The sequence below is a fragment of the Lissotriton vulgaris genome, chromosome 1_2 (assembly GCF_964263255.1).
Source record: "Lissotriton vulgaris chromosome 1_2, aLisVul1.2, whole genome shotgun sequence".
Taxonomy (NCBI): Eukaryota; Metazoa; Chordata; class Amphibia; order Caudata; family Salamandridae; genus Lissotriton; species Lissotriton vulgaris.
Window position 1 is genome coordinate 31580768 of NC_141686.1, and position 15756 is coordinate 31596523.

A 15756-nucleotide genomic window follows, 5' to 3' on the forward strand; every position below is an offset into this window, starting at 1 on the left:
AGTTGAAAACTAGATATCCCTGTAGCCATACTGAAGCCTAGAAAGCACAATCAACCCACTATTTCCCACTATTAAAAAAACATAAATCTTAATCGCAAGAAGAAAGTTCCAAAATAGAATTGGGTTAATTAATGCTTAGTATACTCATTGAATGGCTGTACGACCCACGGAAAGGCTTCAAAAGTGGAAAACGCTTGAGCAGCTGAAATAGGTTTGCCTTATTTGACAGCGATTTTAGGTCAGTGAATCTCTTAGCAAATCTGGAAATGGGTAGGAATACCCTAAAAAACTAAGCATGTCTTGTTCAAACTGTGCCTGTCTTTCCATTCCAAACCAGAATAGAAGCACCGATGTTACACAAGAGAAAGGTAAATTAAACAAGCATTTGCAATGCAATAGATCTCACATTAGGAAAGTTTGAGCTATTGGTATTGTAAATAACAATTTTTTTTATGTGTTGGTTTTGAAAATAGTGAAATTAATAGCTTTGTCATTTACAATGCCAATAGTTATAACTTTTGCGAATGTCACACCTATAGCATTTGTAATGCAATATGTGTTGTATTTAAGTGACTTAGGATGTATTGATATTACAAATAACAATGACTTTTCATTTTTTAAAATAATTAATACTTAAATAAAAGTTATTGTTATTTATAATGGTAATAGCTTAAACTTTTGCAAATAACTTTTGTGAAGATTATAATCAGTGTATTTTATTGTGACGAAAATCCAAGAACAGAAGTGAAATATTAACATCTTTTTGTGACATTTGCAATAAAGCTTCAAACATTGAGAGAAAATATTTGAACCAGTTGTGTTGAATGGTTGCACAGATTGATACTGTGGTGGCGCTGAGTGATGTTGTGGCGACGAGTGATGCTGTGGCGTTCAGTGATGCGGTGGTAGCGCATAGTGATGTTGTGATGCCCCTGAGTGATGTTGTGGTGGTGCAGAGTGATGCTGTGGTGATGCGATAGATAGAGTGAGTGCAATAGAGAAGATAGAGTGAGTGCGATAGATCGATAGAGTGAGTGCGATAGATCGATAGAGTGAGGGCGATAGATGGACAGAGTGAGGGCGATAGATGGACAGAGTGAGGGCGATAGATGGACAGAGTGAGGGCGATAGATGGACAGAGTGAGGGCGATAGATGGACAGAGTGAGGGCGATAGATGGACAGAGTGAGGGCGATAGATAGACAGAGTGAGGGCGATAGATCTATAGATAACGTGAGGGCGATAGATAACGTGAGGGCGATAGATAACGTGAGGGCGATAGATAGAGTGAGGGCGATAGATAGAGTGAGGGCGATAGATAGAGTGAGGGCGATAGATAGAGTGAGGGCGATAGATAGAGTGAGGGCGATAGATAGATAGAATTAGGGCGATAGAGTGTCACACCTATAGCATTTGTAATGCAATATGTGTTGTATTTAAGTGACTTAGGATGTATTGATATTACAAATAACAATGACTTTTCATTTTTTAAAATAATTAATACTTAAATAAAAGTTATTGTTATTTATAATGGTAATAGCTTAAACTTTTGCAAATAACTTTTGTGAAGATTATAATCAGTGTATTTTATTGTGACGAAAATCCAAGAACAGAAGTGAAATATTAACATCTTTTTGTGACATTTGCAATAAAGCTTCAAACATTGAGAGAAAATATTTGAACCAGTTGTGTTGAATGGTTGCACAGATTGATACTGTGGTGGCGCTGAGTGATGTTGTGGCGACGAGTGATGCTGTGGCGTTCAGTGATGCGGTGGTAGCGCATAGTGATGTTGTGATGCCCCTGAGTGATGTTGTGGTGGTGCAGAGTGATGCTGTGGTGATGCGATAGATAGAGTGAGTGCAATAGAGAAGATAGAGTGAGTGCGATAGATCGATAGAGTGAGTGCGATAGATCGATAGAGTGAGGGCGATAGATGGACAGAGTGAGGGCGATAGATGGACAGAGTGAGGGCGATAGATGGACAGAGTGAGGGCGATAGATGGACAGAGTGAGGGCGATAGATGGACAGAGTGAGGGCGATAGATGGACAGAGTGAGGGCGATAGATGGACAGAGTGAGGGCGATAGATGGACAGAGTGAGGGCGATAGATGGACAGAGTGAGGGCGATAGATGGACCGAGTGAGGGCGATAGATGGACAGAGTGAGGGCGATAGATAGACAGAGTGAGGGCGATAGATCTATAGATAACGTGAGGGCGATAGATAACGTGAGGGCGATAGATAGAGTGAGGGCGATAGATAGAGTGAGGGCGATAGATAGAGTGAGGGCGATAGATAGAGTGAGGGCGATAGATAGAGTGAGGGCGATAGATAGAGTGAGGGCGATAGATAGATAGAATTAGGGCGATAGAGTGAGGGCGATAGAGTGAGGGAAATAGATAGAAAGATAGATAGAATGAGGGCAATCGGTAGATAGAAAGATAGATAGAGTGAGGGCGATAGATAGAGTGAGGGTGATAGAGTGATAGATAGATAGATAGATAGATAGATAGATAGATAGATAGTTGTGGTTGTGTGTGTTGTGGTTGTGTGTGTTATGCTTTGTTTTGCTATGCTATGTCTTGTTATGCTATGCTATGTTTTGTTGTGTCTGGTATGCTATGCTATGTTTTGCTATGATATGTATTGTTTTGTATTGCTATGATATGTTTTGTTGTGTTTTATTAAGGTATGCTATGTTTTGTTGTGTTTTGTTATGCTATGTGTTGTGTTATGCTATGCTATGTTTTGCTATGTTTTGTTATGTTATGCTATGTTTTGTTTTGCTATCCTATGCTTTGTTTTGTTATGCTATGCTATGTTTTTCTATCCTATGCTTTGTTTTTTATGCTATGCTATGTTTTGTTATGCTATGCTATGCTATGCTTTGTTATGCTATGCTTTGTTATGCTATGCTTTGTTTTGCTATGCTATGTTTTGTTATGCTATGTTTTGTTATGCTATGTTTTGTAATGCTATGCTAGGCTTTGTTTTATGCTATGCTATGTTTTGTTGTGTTTTGTTATGCTATGCATTGCTATGCTATGTTTTGTTTTGTTATGCTATGCTTTGCTATGTTTTGTTACGCTATGCTATGTCTTGTTATGCTTTGCTATGTTTTGTTGTGTTTTGCTATGTTTTGTTATGCTATGTTTTGTTATATTATGCTATGTTTTGTTTTGCTATGCTTTGTTTTGTTTTGCTATGCTTTGTTCAGTTTTGCTATGCTTTGTTATGCTTTGTTTTGCTATGTTTTATTTGGTATGCTATGTTTTGTTGGGTTATGCTATGCTATGCTATGCTATGTTGTGTTTTTCTATCCTATGCTTTGTTTTGTTATGCTATGCTATACTGTGTTTTGTTATGCTATGCTGTGGTCTGCTATGCTATGCTATGTTTTGTTATGCTATTCTGTGTTTTGTTATGCTATGTTATGTTTTGTTATGCTATGCTATGTTTTGCTGTGTTTTGCTATGCTATGCTTGGTTATGCTACGTTTTGTTATGCTATGCTATGTTTTGTTGTGTTTCATTATGCTGTGTTTTGCTATGCTTTGTTATCCTATGGTTTCTTATGTTATGTTTTGTTATGCTATGCTATGCTATGTTTTGTTGTGTTTGGTATGCTGTGCTATGTTTTGCAATGCTATATGTTTTGATTTGTTATGCTATGCTTTGCTATGCTATGTTTTGTTTTGCTATGTTTTGTTTTGTTATGCTATGTTTTGTTGTGCTTGGTATGCTATGCTATGTTTTGCTATGCTATATGTTTTGTTTTGTTATGCTATCCTTTGCTACGTTTTGTTATGCTATGCTATGTTTTGTTGTGTTTTGCTGTCTTTTGTTATGCTATGTGTTGTGTTTTGTTATGCTATGCTTTGTTTTGTTACGCTATGTTTTGTTTTGCTATCCTAGGCTTTGTTTTGTTATGATATGCTATGCTTTGTTTTGCTATCCAATGCTTTGTTTTGTTATGCTATGCTATGTTTTTCTATCCTATGCTTTGTTTTGTTATGCTATGCTATGCTTTGTTATGCTATGCTTTGTTATGCTATGCTTTGTTTTGCTATGCTATGTTTTGTTATGCTATGTTTTGTTATGCTATGTTTTGTTATGCTATGTTGTGTAATGCTATGTTTTGTAATGCTATGCTAGGCTTTGTTTTATGCTATGGTATGTTTTGTTGTGTTTTGCTATGCTATGCATTGCTATGCTATGATATGTTTTGTTTTGGTATACTATGCTTTGCTATGTTTTGTTATGCTATGTCTTGTGTTATGCTTTGTTTTGTTATACTATGCTATGTTTTGTTTTGCTATGCTTTGTTATGTTATGCTTTGTTTTGCTATGTTTTGTTTGGTATGCTATGTTTTGTTGTGTTATGCTATGCTATGCTATGTTGTGTTTTTCTATCCTATGCTTTGTTTTGTTATGCTATGCTATACTGTGTTTTGTTATGCTATGCTGTGTTTTGCTATGCTATGTTTTGTTATGCTATTCTGTGTTTTGTTATGCTATGTTATGTTTTGTTATGCTATGCTATGTTTTGCTGTGTTTTGCTATGCTATGCTTGGTTATGCTATGTTTGTTATGCTATGCTATGTTTTGTTGTGTTTCATTATGCTGTGTTTTGCTATGCTTTGTTATGCTATGGTTTCTTATGTTATGTTTTGTTATGCTATGCTGTGTTTTGTTGTGTTTGGTATGCTGTGCTATGTTTTGCAATGCTATATGTTTTGTTTTGTTATGCTATGCTTTGCTATGTTTTGTTTTGCTATGTTTTGTTGTGCTTGGTATGCTATGCTATGTTTTGCTATGCTATGATATGTTTTGTTTTGTTATGCTATGCTTTGCTACGTTTTGTTATGCTATGCTATGTTTTGTTGTGTTTTGCTGTGTTTTGTTATGCTATGTGTTGTGTTTTGTTATGCTATGCTATGATTTGTTATGCTATGTTTTGTTTTGCTATCCTATGCTTTGTTTTGTTTTGTTATGCTATGCTATGCTTTGTTTTGCTATCCAATGCTTTGTTTTGTTCTGCTATGCTAGGTTTTGTTGTGTTTTGTTATGCTATGCTTTGTTCTGCTATATGTTTTGTTGTGTTTTGATATGCTATGTTTTGTTATGCTATGCTATGTTTTGTTGTGTTTTGCTGTGTTTTGGTTTGCTATGTGTTGTGTTTTGTTAAACTATGCTTTGTTTTGTTACGCTATGTTTTGTTTTGCTATCCTATGCTTTGTTTTGTTTTGTTATGCTATGCTATGCTTTGTTTTGCTATCCAATGCTTTGTTTTGTTATGGTATGCTATGTTTTGTTGTGTTTTGTTATGCTATGCTTTGTTCTGCTATATGTTTTGTTGTGTTTTGATATGCTATGTTTTGTTATGCTATGCTGTTTTTGTTGTGTTTGATTAACCTATGCTTTGTTTTTGCTATGTTATGCTATGTTTTGTTATGATATGCTATGTTTTGTTATGTTTTGCTATTTTTTTTGTGTTTTGCTATGCTTTGCTAAATTTTGTTATGCTATGCTCCGTTATGTTATGCGTTTTGTTATGCTATGATATCTTTTGTTGCGTTTGGTATGCTATGCTATGTTTTGATATGCGATAGATAGAGTGAGGGCGATAGATAGAGTGAGGGCGATAGATAGAGTGAGGGCGATAGATAGAGTGAGGGCGATAGATAGAGTGAGGGCGACAGATAGAGTGAGGGCGATAGATAGATAGATAGAATTAGGGGGATAGATAGATAGAATTAGGGCGATAGATAGATAGAATGAGGGCGATAGAGTGAGGGCGATAGATAGAGTGAGGGAAATAGATAGATAGATAGAATGAGGGCAATAGGTAGATAGAAAGATAGATAGAGTGAGGGCGATAGAGTGAGGGTGATAGAGAGATAGATAGATAGATAGATAGATAGATAGATAGATAGATAGATAGATAGATAGATAGATAGATAGATAGATAGATAGATAGTTGTGCTTGTGTGTGTTGTGGTTGTGTGGGTGTGGTTGTGTGTGTTATGCTTTGTTTTGCTATGCTATGTCTTGTTATGCTATGCTATGTTTTGTTGTGTCTGGTATGCTATGCTATGTTTTGCTATGATATGTATTGTTTTGTATTGCTATGATATGTTTTGTTGTGTTTTATTAAGGTATGCTATGTTTTGTTGTGTTTTGTTATGCTATGTGGTGTGTTATGCTATGCTATGTTTTGTTATGTTATGCTAAGCTTTGTTTTGCTATCCAATGCTTTGTTTTGCTATGCTATGCTATGTTTTTCTATCCTATGCTTTGTTTTGTTATGCTATGCTATGTTTTGTTATGCTATGCTTTGTTATGCTATGCTTTGTTTTCCCATGCTATGTTTTGTTATGCTATGTTTTGTTATGCTATGTTGTGTAATGCTATGTTTTGTAATGCTATGCTATGCTTTGTTTTATGCTATGGTATGTTTTGTTGTGTTTTGCTATGCTATGCATTGCTATGCTATGATATGTTTTGTTTTGTTATACTATGCTTTGCTATGTTTTGTTATGCTATGTCTTGTTGTGTTATGCTTTGCTATGTTTTGTTGTGTTTTGCTATGTTTTGTTATGCTATGTTTTGTTATGTTATGCTATGTTTCGTTATACTATGCTATGTTTTGTTTTGCTATGCTTTGTTATGTTATGCTTTGTTTTGCTATGTTTTGTTTGGTATGCTATGTTTTGTTGTGTTATGCTATGCTATGTTGTGTTTTTCTATCCTATGCTTTGTTTTTTTATGCTATGCTATACTGTGTTTTGTTATGCTATGCTGTGTTTTGCTATGCTATGCTATGCTTTGTTATGCTATTCTGTGTTTTGTTATGCTATGTTATGTTTTGTTATGCTATGCTATGTTTTGTTGTGTTTCATTATGCTGTGTTTTGCTATGCTTTGTTATGCTATGGTTTCTTATGTTATGTTTTGTTATGCTATGCTGTGTTTTGTTGTGTTTGGTATGCTGTGCTATGTTTTGCAATGCTATATGTTTTGTTTTGTTATGCTATGCTTTGCTTTGTTTTGTTTTGCTATGTTTTGTTGTGCTTGGTATGCTATGCTATGTTTTGCTATGCTATGATATGTTTTGTTTTGTTATGCTATGCTACGTTTTGTTATGCTATGCTATGTTTTGTTGTGTTTTGCTGTGTTTTGTTATGCTATGTGTTGTGTTTTGTTATGCTATGCTTTGTTTTGTTACGCTATGTTTTGTTTTGCTATCCTATGTTTTGTTATGCTATGTTTCATTGTGTTTTGCTATGCTATGTTTCGTTGTGTTTTGTTATGCTATGCTGTGTTTTGTTATGCTATGCTAGGTTTTATGTTATGCTAGGTTTTATGTTATGCTATGTTTTGCTGTGTTTTGCTATGCTATGCTTTGTTATGCTACGTTTTGTTATGCTATGCCATGTTTTGTTGTGCTTCATTATGCTATGTTTTGCTATGCTATGTTTTGTTATGCTATGTTTTGTTATGCTATGCTATGCTTTATTGTATTTGGTATGCTATGTTATGTTTTGCTATGCTATATGTTTTGTTTTGTTATGCTATGCTTTGCTATGCTAGGTTTTGTTTTGCTATGTTTTGTTGTGTTTTGTTATGCTATGATATATTTTGTTGCGTTTGGTATGCTATGCTATGTTTTGATATGCTATATGCTTTGTTTTGCTATGCTTTGCTATGCTATGTTTTGTTATGCTATGTTTGGTTGTGTTTTGCTATGTTTTGTTATGCTATTTGTTGTGTTTTGTTATGCTTTGCTGTTTTGTTATGCTATGCTATATTTTGTTATGCTGTGCTTTGTTATGCTATGTTTTGCTATGTTTGGTTATGTTTTGTTGTGTTATGCTATGCTTTGCTTTATTTTGTCATGCTATGTTTTGTTATGCTATGGTATGCTTTGTTTTGTTATGCTATGCTAGGTTTTATGCTATGCTATGCTAGGTTTTATGTTATGTTTTGTTGTGTTATGCTATGCTATGTTTTGTTATGCTATGCTATGTTTTGTTATGCTATGTTTTGTTATGCTATGCTATGTATTATGTTATGCTATGTTTTGTTATGATGTGCTTTGTTATGCTGTGCTATGCTTTGTTTTGCTATGCTATGTTTTGGTATGCTATGCTATGTATTATGTTATGCTATGCTTTGCTATGCTATGCTTTGTTATGCTATGCTTTGTAGTGTTATGCTATGCTTTACTTTATTTTGGTATGCTATGCTATGTTTTGTTATGCTATGCTATGTTTTGTTGTGTTTTGTTATGATATGCCATGCTATGCTTTGTTTTGTTATCCCGTTTACCACGATTTTGAGGCAGTGCTTCACATCCGCAAAATGGGCGGGCCACGTCGGCCATTGGCCGAGGGCAGCACTGGGGAGGTAGTTTGGAAGGGGTTAAGCTAGGTTTTGTTATGCTACATTTTGTTATGTTTTGTTATGCTATGTTATGTTTTGTTATGCTATGCTTTGTTTTGCTATGTTTTGTTGTGCTATGCTACTCTGTTTTGTTGTGATATGCTATTCTTTTTTATGTTATGCTCTGTTTTGTTATGTTATGTTTTGTTGTGTTTTGTTATATGTCATGCTATGCTTTATTTTGTTATGCTATGCTATATTTTGTTATGCTATGTTTTTGTGTGTTTTGTTATGCTATGCTATGTTTTGCTATTCTATGTTTTGTTATACTATGTTTCGTTGTGTTTTGTTATGCTATGCAATGGTTTGTTATGCTATGCTAGGTTTTGTTATACTAGGTTTTATATTATGCTATGTTTTGTTATGTTATGCTTTGTTTTGTTATGCTATGCTATGTTTTGTTATGCTATGCTATGTTTTGTTATGCTATGTTTTGTAATGCTATGCTATGCTATGCTACGTTTTGTTGTTTTTTGTTATGCTATACTATGTTTTGTTATGCTATGATATGTTTTGCTATCCTGGGGTGTGGTCGTGTGTGTGTGTGGGGGAGGTGGGTTGTGTGTGTGTTATGTGATATTGATGTGCTATCTTGTATTACGGTGTGTATTATGTTGTTTTCCTTAGGCCTTTCTCCCAAGAACAGGACGTAAAGTATTGGTGTGCATGGATGTTTAGTATGGTGTTCTTTTCCTCCTTAGGCCCTTTTTCCCCGTTTACAGGTACAAGAAATTGTCGTATTTATTTTTGCAGTCAGGCGGTAAGGTCATGATCGGTGAGCAGTCAATTGAAGGTCCTTAGGGGGCGGCCCCATCATTCAATGGGGTCACCCATGGGGAGGGGCCAATGGTCCCTCCTAGAACTCCAGGGGCGGGATATCCGCTTGGTTGGATGGGTGAGGGGGAAAGGGGAGTCACGCTTTCTTCTTTTGATTGGTTAGTCACCCCTCACCGACACTATGACGTCATTAAACGACGCAGAGTGAAACGGCCCCCCTTTTGAACAGTGGAGTTCGGGGAGAGTACGGGGGTAACTGGGAGGGGGGTAAATACTCTCCCGGTAAACGGGCCCTCTGCGCATGCGCACTCATACATGAGCGCTTAGCTGGTAAAAAGGATCTGACACCGGTTAACGACTTTGCCGTAGGCCCAAAAAGTTAGGATATGCAAAATTCATATGTAGGATATTAGATTCGGTTAGGAAACACGCTGTATTAGACACTTAAGGTTAGCTCTTTATACCTGTCTACATCACTTGTAATTTAACGTCTGTATTTTGTATATTAATTGTTGTGTAAATATGTTGATTTCAATTTTAAATTTGTTTTCATGTTTTAATAAATACGGCCGGGGGGTCGTGAGGGCCCCCGCCTTCCAAAGAATCAATCTTTAGTGAGACTAATTACTTCCAAGTTAAGGTGATGGTGCACAAACAGGAAGGGGGTGGTCGGGGTCCCTGACCATATTGGCATCATACACTGTCCGCTCTCCTCCAGGAGAGTATCAGCAAGCAGGTGTCTTCATTTGAGCGCACATACAACCATATGACCGCTTCAAGGCGCTTGGTTGGATCTCTCGACCAAAATGCGAATATACCGGAAAACACTACATGCAACCAAATAAGAAAAATAACAAAACACATTAAAAACCCAGAAAGAATAATCTAAAACATAATTAGGCAAAAATAGCTACAAACTGAAGTGAGATAAAAGTTCAACGTTAGCAAAATCCTTCACGAGATGCAAACAAGAGGTTTTGCTGGGCTCTGTGAAAAGTTTTAAGATTAAGCAGCTGTTCGAGCTGAGTCAGGTGAAACCCTAATCCTTCTGTTTGTAAAGGTTCACACACAACGAATGAAGGCAAGTATTATCCACGAAAAGCCCCTGCCTCGTGACTACATTTATGAGACATGGGGGGGGGGGGGGGGGGGCAGGGCGGAGCCTTAAATGGGAGAACATATGTCAGCAGTCTATATATTGCGAACCAACCAGCATATGATGCAAAGAGGCAGGCACTAAGATTTGCTAAAGTCGTGAGAACAAGCCGAGTCATCACTTTGCTCTGCAGTCTGGATAAGCAATCCTCACTTTTATACCGCATAACATTTTTTTGCAATTGATACTCCCCTGAATACAACAATTTACGGCGCAGAAGGAAACAACCAGCAGGGTAACACAGGTAAAATCCAACCACTGGGAAACCTAGATAAACTGCCATGAGAAGTAGAAGACAGATCCCGAGCCCTCTGGCCCAGGATAAGATCACAGGGTAACCTCAGCAACCCACTACTTGATGTTGAGGCTTTGAGAAAAGCTGAGGAGTAGAAACACCACACTTAACTGAAGTCCCCTTTGGTTGAATTTTACAAATGATGATGAAAGCAATCAAGAGAAGCCTCTGGGAGGTAAAGGAAAAATGCCGGAGAGCAGAAACAGACGGCAGCACAAGAAAACAAGATTATTGAGTTGGTGGCAAGAGTACCAAGACTTCTAATCTAGTCAAAACTTCAAAGAGCCTCATAAGCAGTCAACGACTAACCTCAGTACAGTAAACACAACCATTTAAGAGCCTGGCATCCACTGTCAACTGAAGTACATTTGCAGCCAAAAGGCAAACAGTAATTTAGGTCTGTTGCAAACCTTCACTGGTTGCACTACCTTCATTGATCCGGCTCTGCCATTGCAAGTGGACGCTCTTCGAACTAAAATAGTCTGGCCAGGAGCCAAAGATTCAGAGGACATCTCTTGCACCTAAGGGGCTTCTTGCAGATTTACGAGGCTACATTTTGTTCAATGTGCGCATAATTTTTGGAAAGCAATCCAGAATGGAAATCCAACAATGGTGTTTGCAATTATCTACTTGGGTGATCTTCAAATAAAAACACCCCCATATCAATCTTGGGAGAAATGGTGTTAAAAATTCAGAACATAAAATTTGAATTTTTATCATTATTTAGAAGGTATCAATACTCCTTTCACTAAACTTTGAAGGGTAAATGACTTCCATGACAAAAGTAATGAAAGTTGCTATTTAGAGAATATGAAAGCGGGAACGCTACATCCTAGATTGTTGAACTGTGATAGCAAACTGGTAGGCAGATCAGGAAAGTAAATAAAAAGTCCCAATCTAAGCAAAGGGCGAGGCAGGGGAAAGGAAAAGCTGGAATCATCCATTTTGAGAATTCTTAGGAGGCGTCTCAAAAGCTCAAGCACAATGTAATATATAAAAGTCTTCAACTTCCTGGCTTGTACTTTAAAGTTTTTTTTTTACTCAAAAAAAGTTACACACATTCCTTATTGAGGTTTTTCAATTGGCAACTGCTATATACAATATTTATATTGCACATGTGTTAGTAAAGAAAGAGCAACAAAGTACAAGCATAAACACTGTGATCTTTCTAACAACGAAACGTAATTGGCAGAACTCCAAACATGTCCATGTCTTCCAAACACCCTTCGTGCTGCGTCAATAGTAATTGGCACCTTTGCAAGGTGCTTATTTTAGCTTTTTATAGCTCAGTTCAACCGCCTCTCTTCCAAGACAACAACTGATGTCTGTAAACCCTAAGGCACTCTAACACTTCTCGGAAAAAGTTTTATGAGGAAGATATTAATGAGACAGATTGTAGAGAAAGCTCCTAAACCACTTCAAGTTGCATTTGCTATTCAGAGGCATAGCCCTATGGGCCCTGTGGCGGTCTCTGCGTTTGCCGCCCCATGGCGGCCACAGTGAAAAGCAACTAGCTATTTCACTGTTGCTATTATTTGAAGCATCCAAACAGTGCAGTGCGATACACACTTTAAAACGTCACTGGCAAATTGAGATAAAACTGATATGATAGATTGACGCCCATCGACAGTCTGCAATAGGTCTTGCCAACTCCTGAAATGCCTAACTCAGTTTGATGTCCTTGTGTGAAATCCAGCTTGACTAGGGCATGGCACACATGGGCATCCAAGAATGTGAACTGGTACACTGCAAATGGATATCGCTTAAACACTATGAAGGTACCTTTTGGCCCACGCTTTGGGGCACAGTTTAGCTACATCCGCACTCAACACTGACCCACTCAAGGCTAAAATATCAGCTCTGCTTGCTCACCTGACAGTGATATGCAGATACGAGACTTAAGGCATTTTTTGTAACATGGGAGCATTCGTGTGCTGCTGTCCTTTCAATGTGGCTTGGGACCGTGCTAGTTGCGCAGCATCACAAGCAAGGCTTCAGACTACAGGTAGCCCTTCATCTGCAGAACATTTGGTGCACAGCAGGCAATCACAGGTTAACAACTCACGCAGGGAACGTACTGTGGACTCGGAGCAGCACTACAGTGCTTCCCAGGACAGCTGCATGTAGTATGAAGCAGATAGCTCTGAGTGGCAGAACTGCAAAATGTGTCACAGACACATCAGGCCTTACATCTTAGAAAGGACAACAGAGGCAAGGTGGCTTAGTTTCAATAAGTTGGAGCAGGAAAGAGGCACGCCAATGTAGGAGGGATCCAAAACAGCAGGAATAGGTAGTAATAATGAGTGGGCAGAAAAGGAGTACAAAACAATACAGGGGATAGAAATGGAATGTGAGCTGGGAAGCTTCAAGACTGGTGGGATGCCCATCTGCTAGCACTGCGCACATGAGCTATTACCCTCTTACCCTTCCTAAGCTCCATTTATTTATGCAGATGGTGTCCAGTAAAACGGAACTTTAGAAGCATGTTTAGATACCTTTAGAGGGGGTTAATATAGCCTTATTCCCCACCACGAGAGCTATACAGTTTGTTAAAGGCCTTGAAACTGAGCAGCTAGGGCTGTAATGAGGAAGAGGGCCTTTAACAATCTTTATAGCCCGAGGCAGAAGGGCTATATGGCTATTAGAACATTCCACCCACTGAGGGAATATTGTTGTAAATTAGAAAGGGAGAAACAAAGACAAGCATTTGAATGTTGGAGCAGAAGGCGTATACCAGTATAAGCCCAGAGCTTCTACATGGTGTTCAATGGAGCTCCCAGTATTCCAATGTTCTGTAGAAGGTACATTGTGTTCACCTACGATGAAGGACCGCTGACCCGGCAGGGTACCAGCCTCAGAGAGTTTAATGCTGCCAGCCCACCTGCCATTACACAGGTTTAACAAATGGTCACTCCTCCCCTGAAGTAAAGCAATCAGACAAAGTGGCAGGGGCACACCACCGGCATCTACATTGTGTAGGACCACCATAACTGGCAGTGCAGCCGTGGGAATGAAAGTCTGGGCCCTACGGCAACGACACTGCTGAAAGGGCAAACCATGGGTCTGCCACTGCCCAAACACACATAATCAGCGCTAAAGCCCCAGGCACATTACTGCTCGGTGGTTCTTTTATTTCTTCAGTTTTCTGTTTCTATTGCATAGAAATAGGCAGGCTGGGCTGTGAATTAGTCATTTGGTAATGAGATACGGTGAAGAGAGAAGCCTCAGTGTTGATGGGGACCTGCTGCACTCTAAGGGAGTGATAATCAAACAGGAGGAATCTGCATACCTATACACAGCCCACAGTGCCACAGCACTACCAGTGCGAACTATAGCTTTAAGTATAGGTAATAGTGCCAGCGTACTGTAACAGCTCTAATGCTTCGCTGACGCTGCCAATAGTACCACTACTTCTCAGAGGTCACAGCATCACTGCTGCTCTAAGGTGATCATTTTGACATGTACACGGGGTCATCTATCCAGAGGTCTCAAAGTATCTCCTATGACAGCTGTTGAAACTTCTTATCTTTGGTAGTCGAGCAAGCTTTCATTTAAAAATATATCTGCCAGAGGATTACACCTTAAACTATCCTGAAATCTGGGCCATCTCTAAGCACATCATTATCCTAATCCCAGTATCCTAACGAGAGTGTCACAAGGGCACCACTGCACGTGCAATAACAATAAACAATGCAGGCATCACTGAGCGGTGCTGATGGAAAGGTGAGACCTGTACCTGCTTGCGGCCCATCTTTGCCTCCAGGTGGCTGGTTACGCTGACGGTCCTGACCAGCACAGTCTTCTGAGAAGAATCCTCCATGGGCAGGGCCTGATCTTTTCTTGAAGGCTTTCCTCCTGAAGTCCTCGACGCCGGAATCCCTGCAGGCACGAACGTGGAGGAGGGCTCCACGCCGGCAGCTGTTCGTGTCCCGTTTCAGTCCTCGCCCAATAGGGACCACTGTGGCTTCAGACTCCTCCAACATGGCCAAAGTTTGTATTCCTCAGTCAGAAACTCCACTTTTTTTTGCAAATTCCCTGGAGAAGGTTTCTGGTCACACAACAGCCCAGATAAGCTATTTTGAGTTTGGTTTGATAATAAAAAGCTCTCCTCAAAAAAATAAAACAAAATAGCAAAATTACACGTTTACACTCTTCTCCTAAAGAAAAAACTCCAACAGAAAGAGAGAATGAGTGATTTCAAAGCATTGCTGTTTTTGCGAGAACAGATGACACGGCAGGACATTGCCTACAGAAGACTCACTCCACAGTCCAACATGCCCTGGAGACCCAGATCCAAACAATGCCATCAGGAAGCAGAACTTAGTGTCAGGGCAACTCCTTGAAATGGAGACCTCAGGAGATGGAACTTCCCAGGAGTTTACATTCCGTGTCGATCCTGCTGCTCTCCGTTGAGAAACACCCCTTGGAACACAAACAGTAGACACCTGAATATTCCTTGGACCAGCAGCATTCAGCAGCAGCACATCCCTTGGAGTGATAACAGAGCAGTGCAGAGAGTTCCCTTCATGCTTGCGGAAGAAGGCCAGCAGCACTGCAGCGCTAGAAAGCTCCCCACGGAGCCAGCACATACCACGGATCCGAAGCAGTCGCTGCCCTGAAGCCCGTAGTTTTCCAGCCGCACTGCCCCCGCCCTTCAGCTCCTCCCATGGACCAGTACTGACTGGTGCTGTGCATGCCACGCGCTGACAACGGCAACCCTGCCTCCCCCAAACCACCCGTATTAAATGAACGCTGCCAGCAAGTCAGTAGAACAGCTCGTCCTTGGCTCCGCTGGCGTAACTTCAAAAAGCGTGGGCTTCACATGTGCTTCGTAGGCGAGCTCTACCCTCTGTGCCCTCGCGGGCCCGCCTCTCGAGCTCCACTCTGTTTACAGAGCGCGTGGCTCGTACCTGACTCACCTGCGCAGAGCCCCGCCCACTTCCTGCCCCTAGCGAGCCACACCCACCTTCTTTCCCAAACACGACACGCCCACTTGGTTTCATTAGAATGACCCTCCCACTTTTGCTGGTCACTTTGTAGAGTTTGTGCAGGTGGGTCAACTTCTGGTCGGTTCCCAGATGAC

General features: G+C 39.6%; 1 protein-coding gene across 1 annotated transcript in view; it reads right to left on the reverse strand.

The window, feature by feature from the left end:
- FGD4 (FYVE, RhoGEF and PH domain containing 4) overlaps window positions 1-15545 on the reverse strand; it is a 600857-nt gene extending 585312 nt beyond the window's left edge. Inside the window, exon 1 of the mRNA XM_086952768.1 lies at window positions 14410-15545. Within this exon, the coding sequence (XP_086808894.1) occupies window positions 14410-14656 (247 nt within the window). The 5' untranslated portion in view covers window positions 14657-15545. The remainder of the gene's footprint in view (window positions 1-14409) is intronic.
- Window positions 15546-15756: the final 211 nt, after the last annotated feature.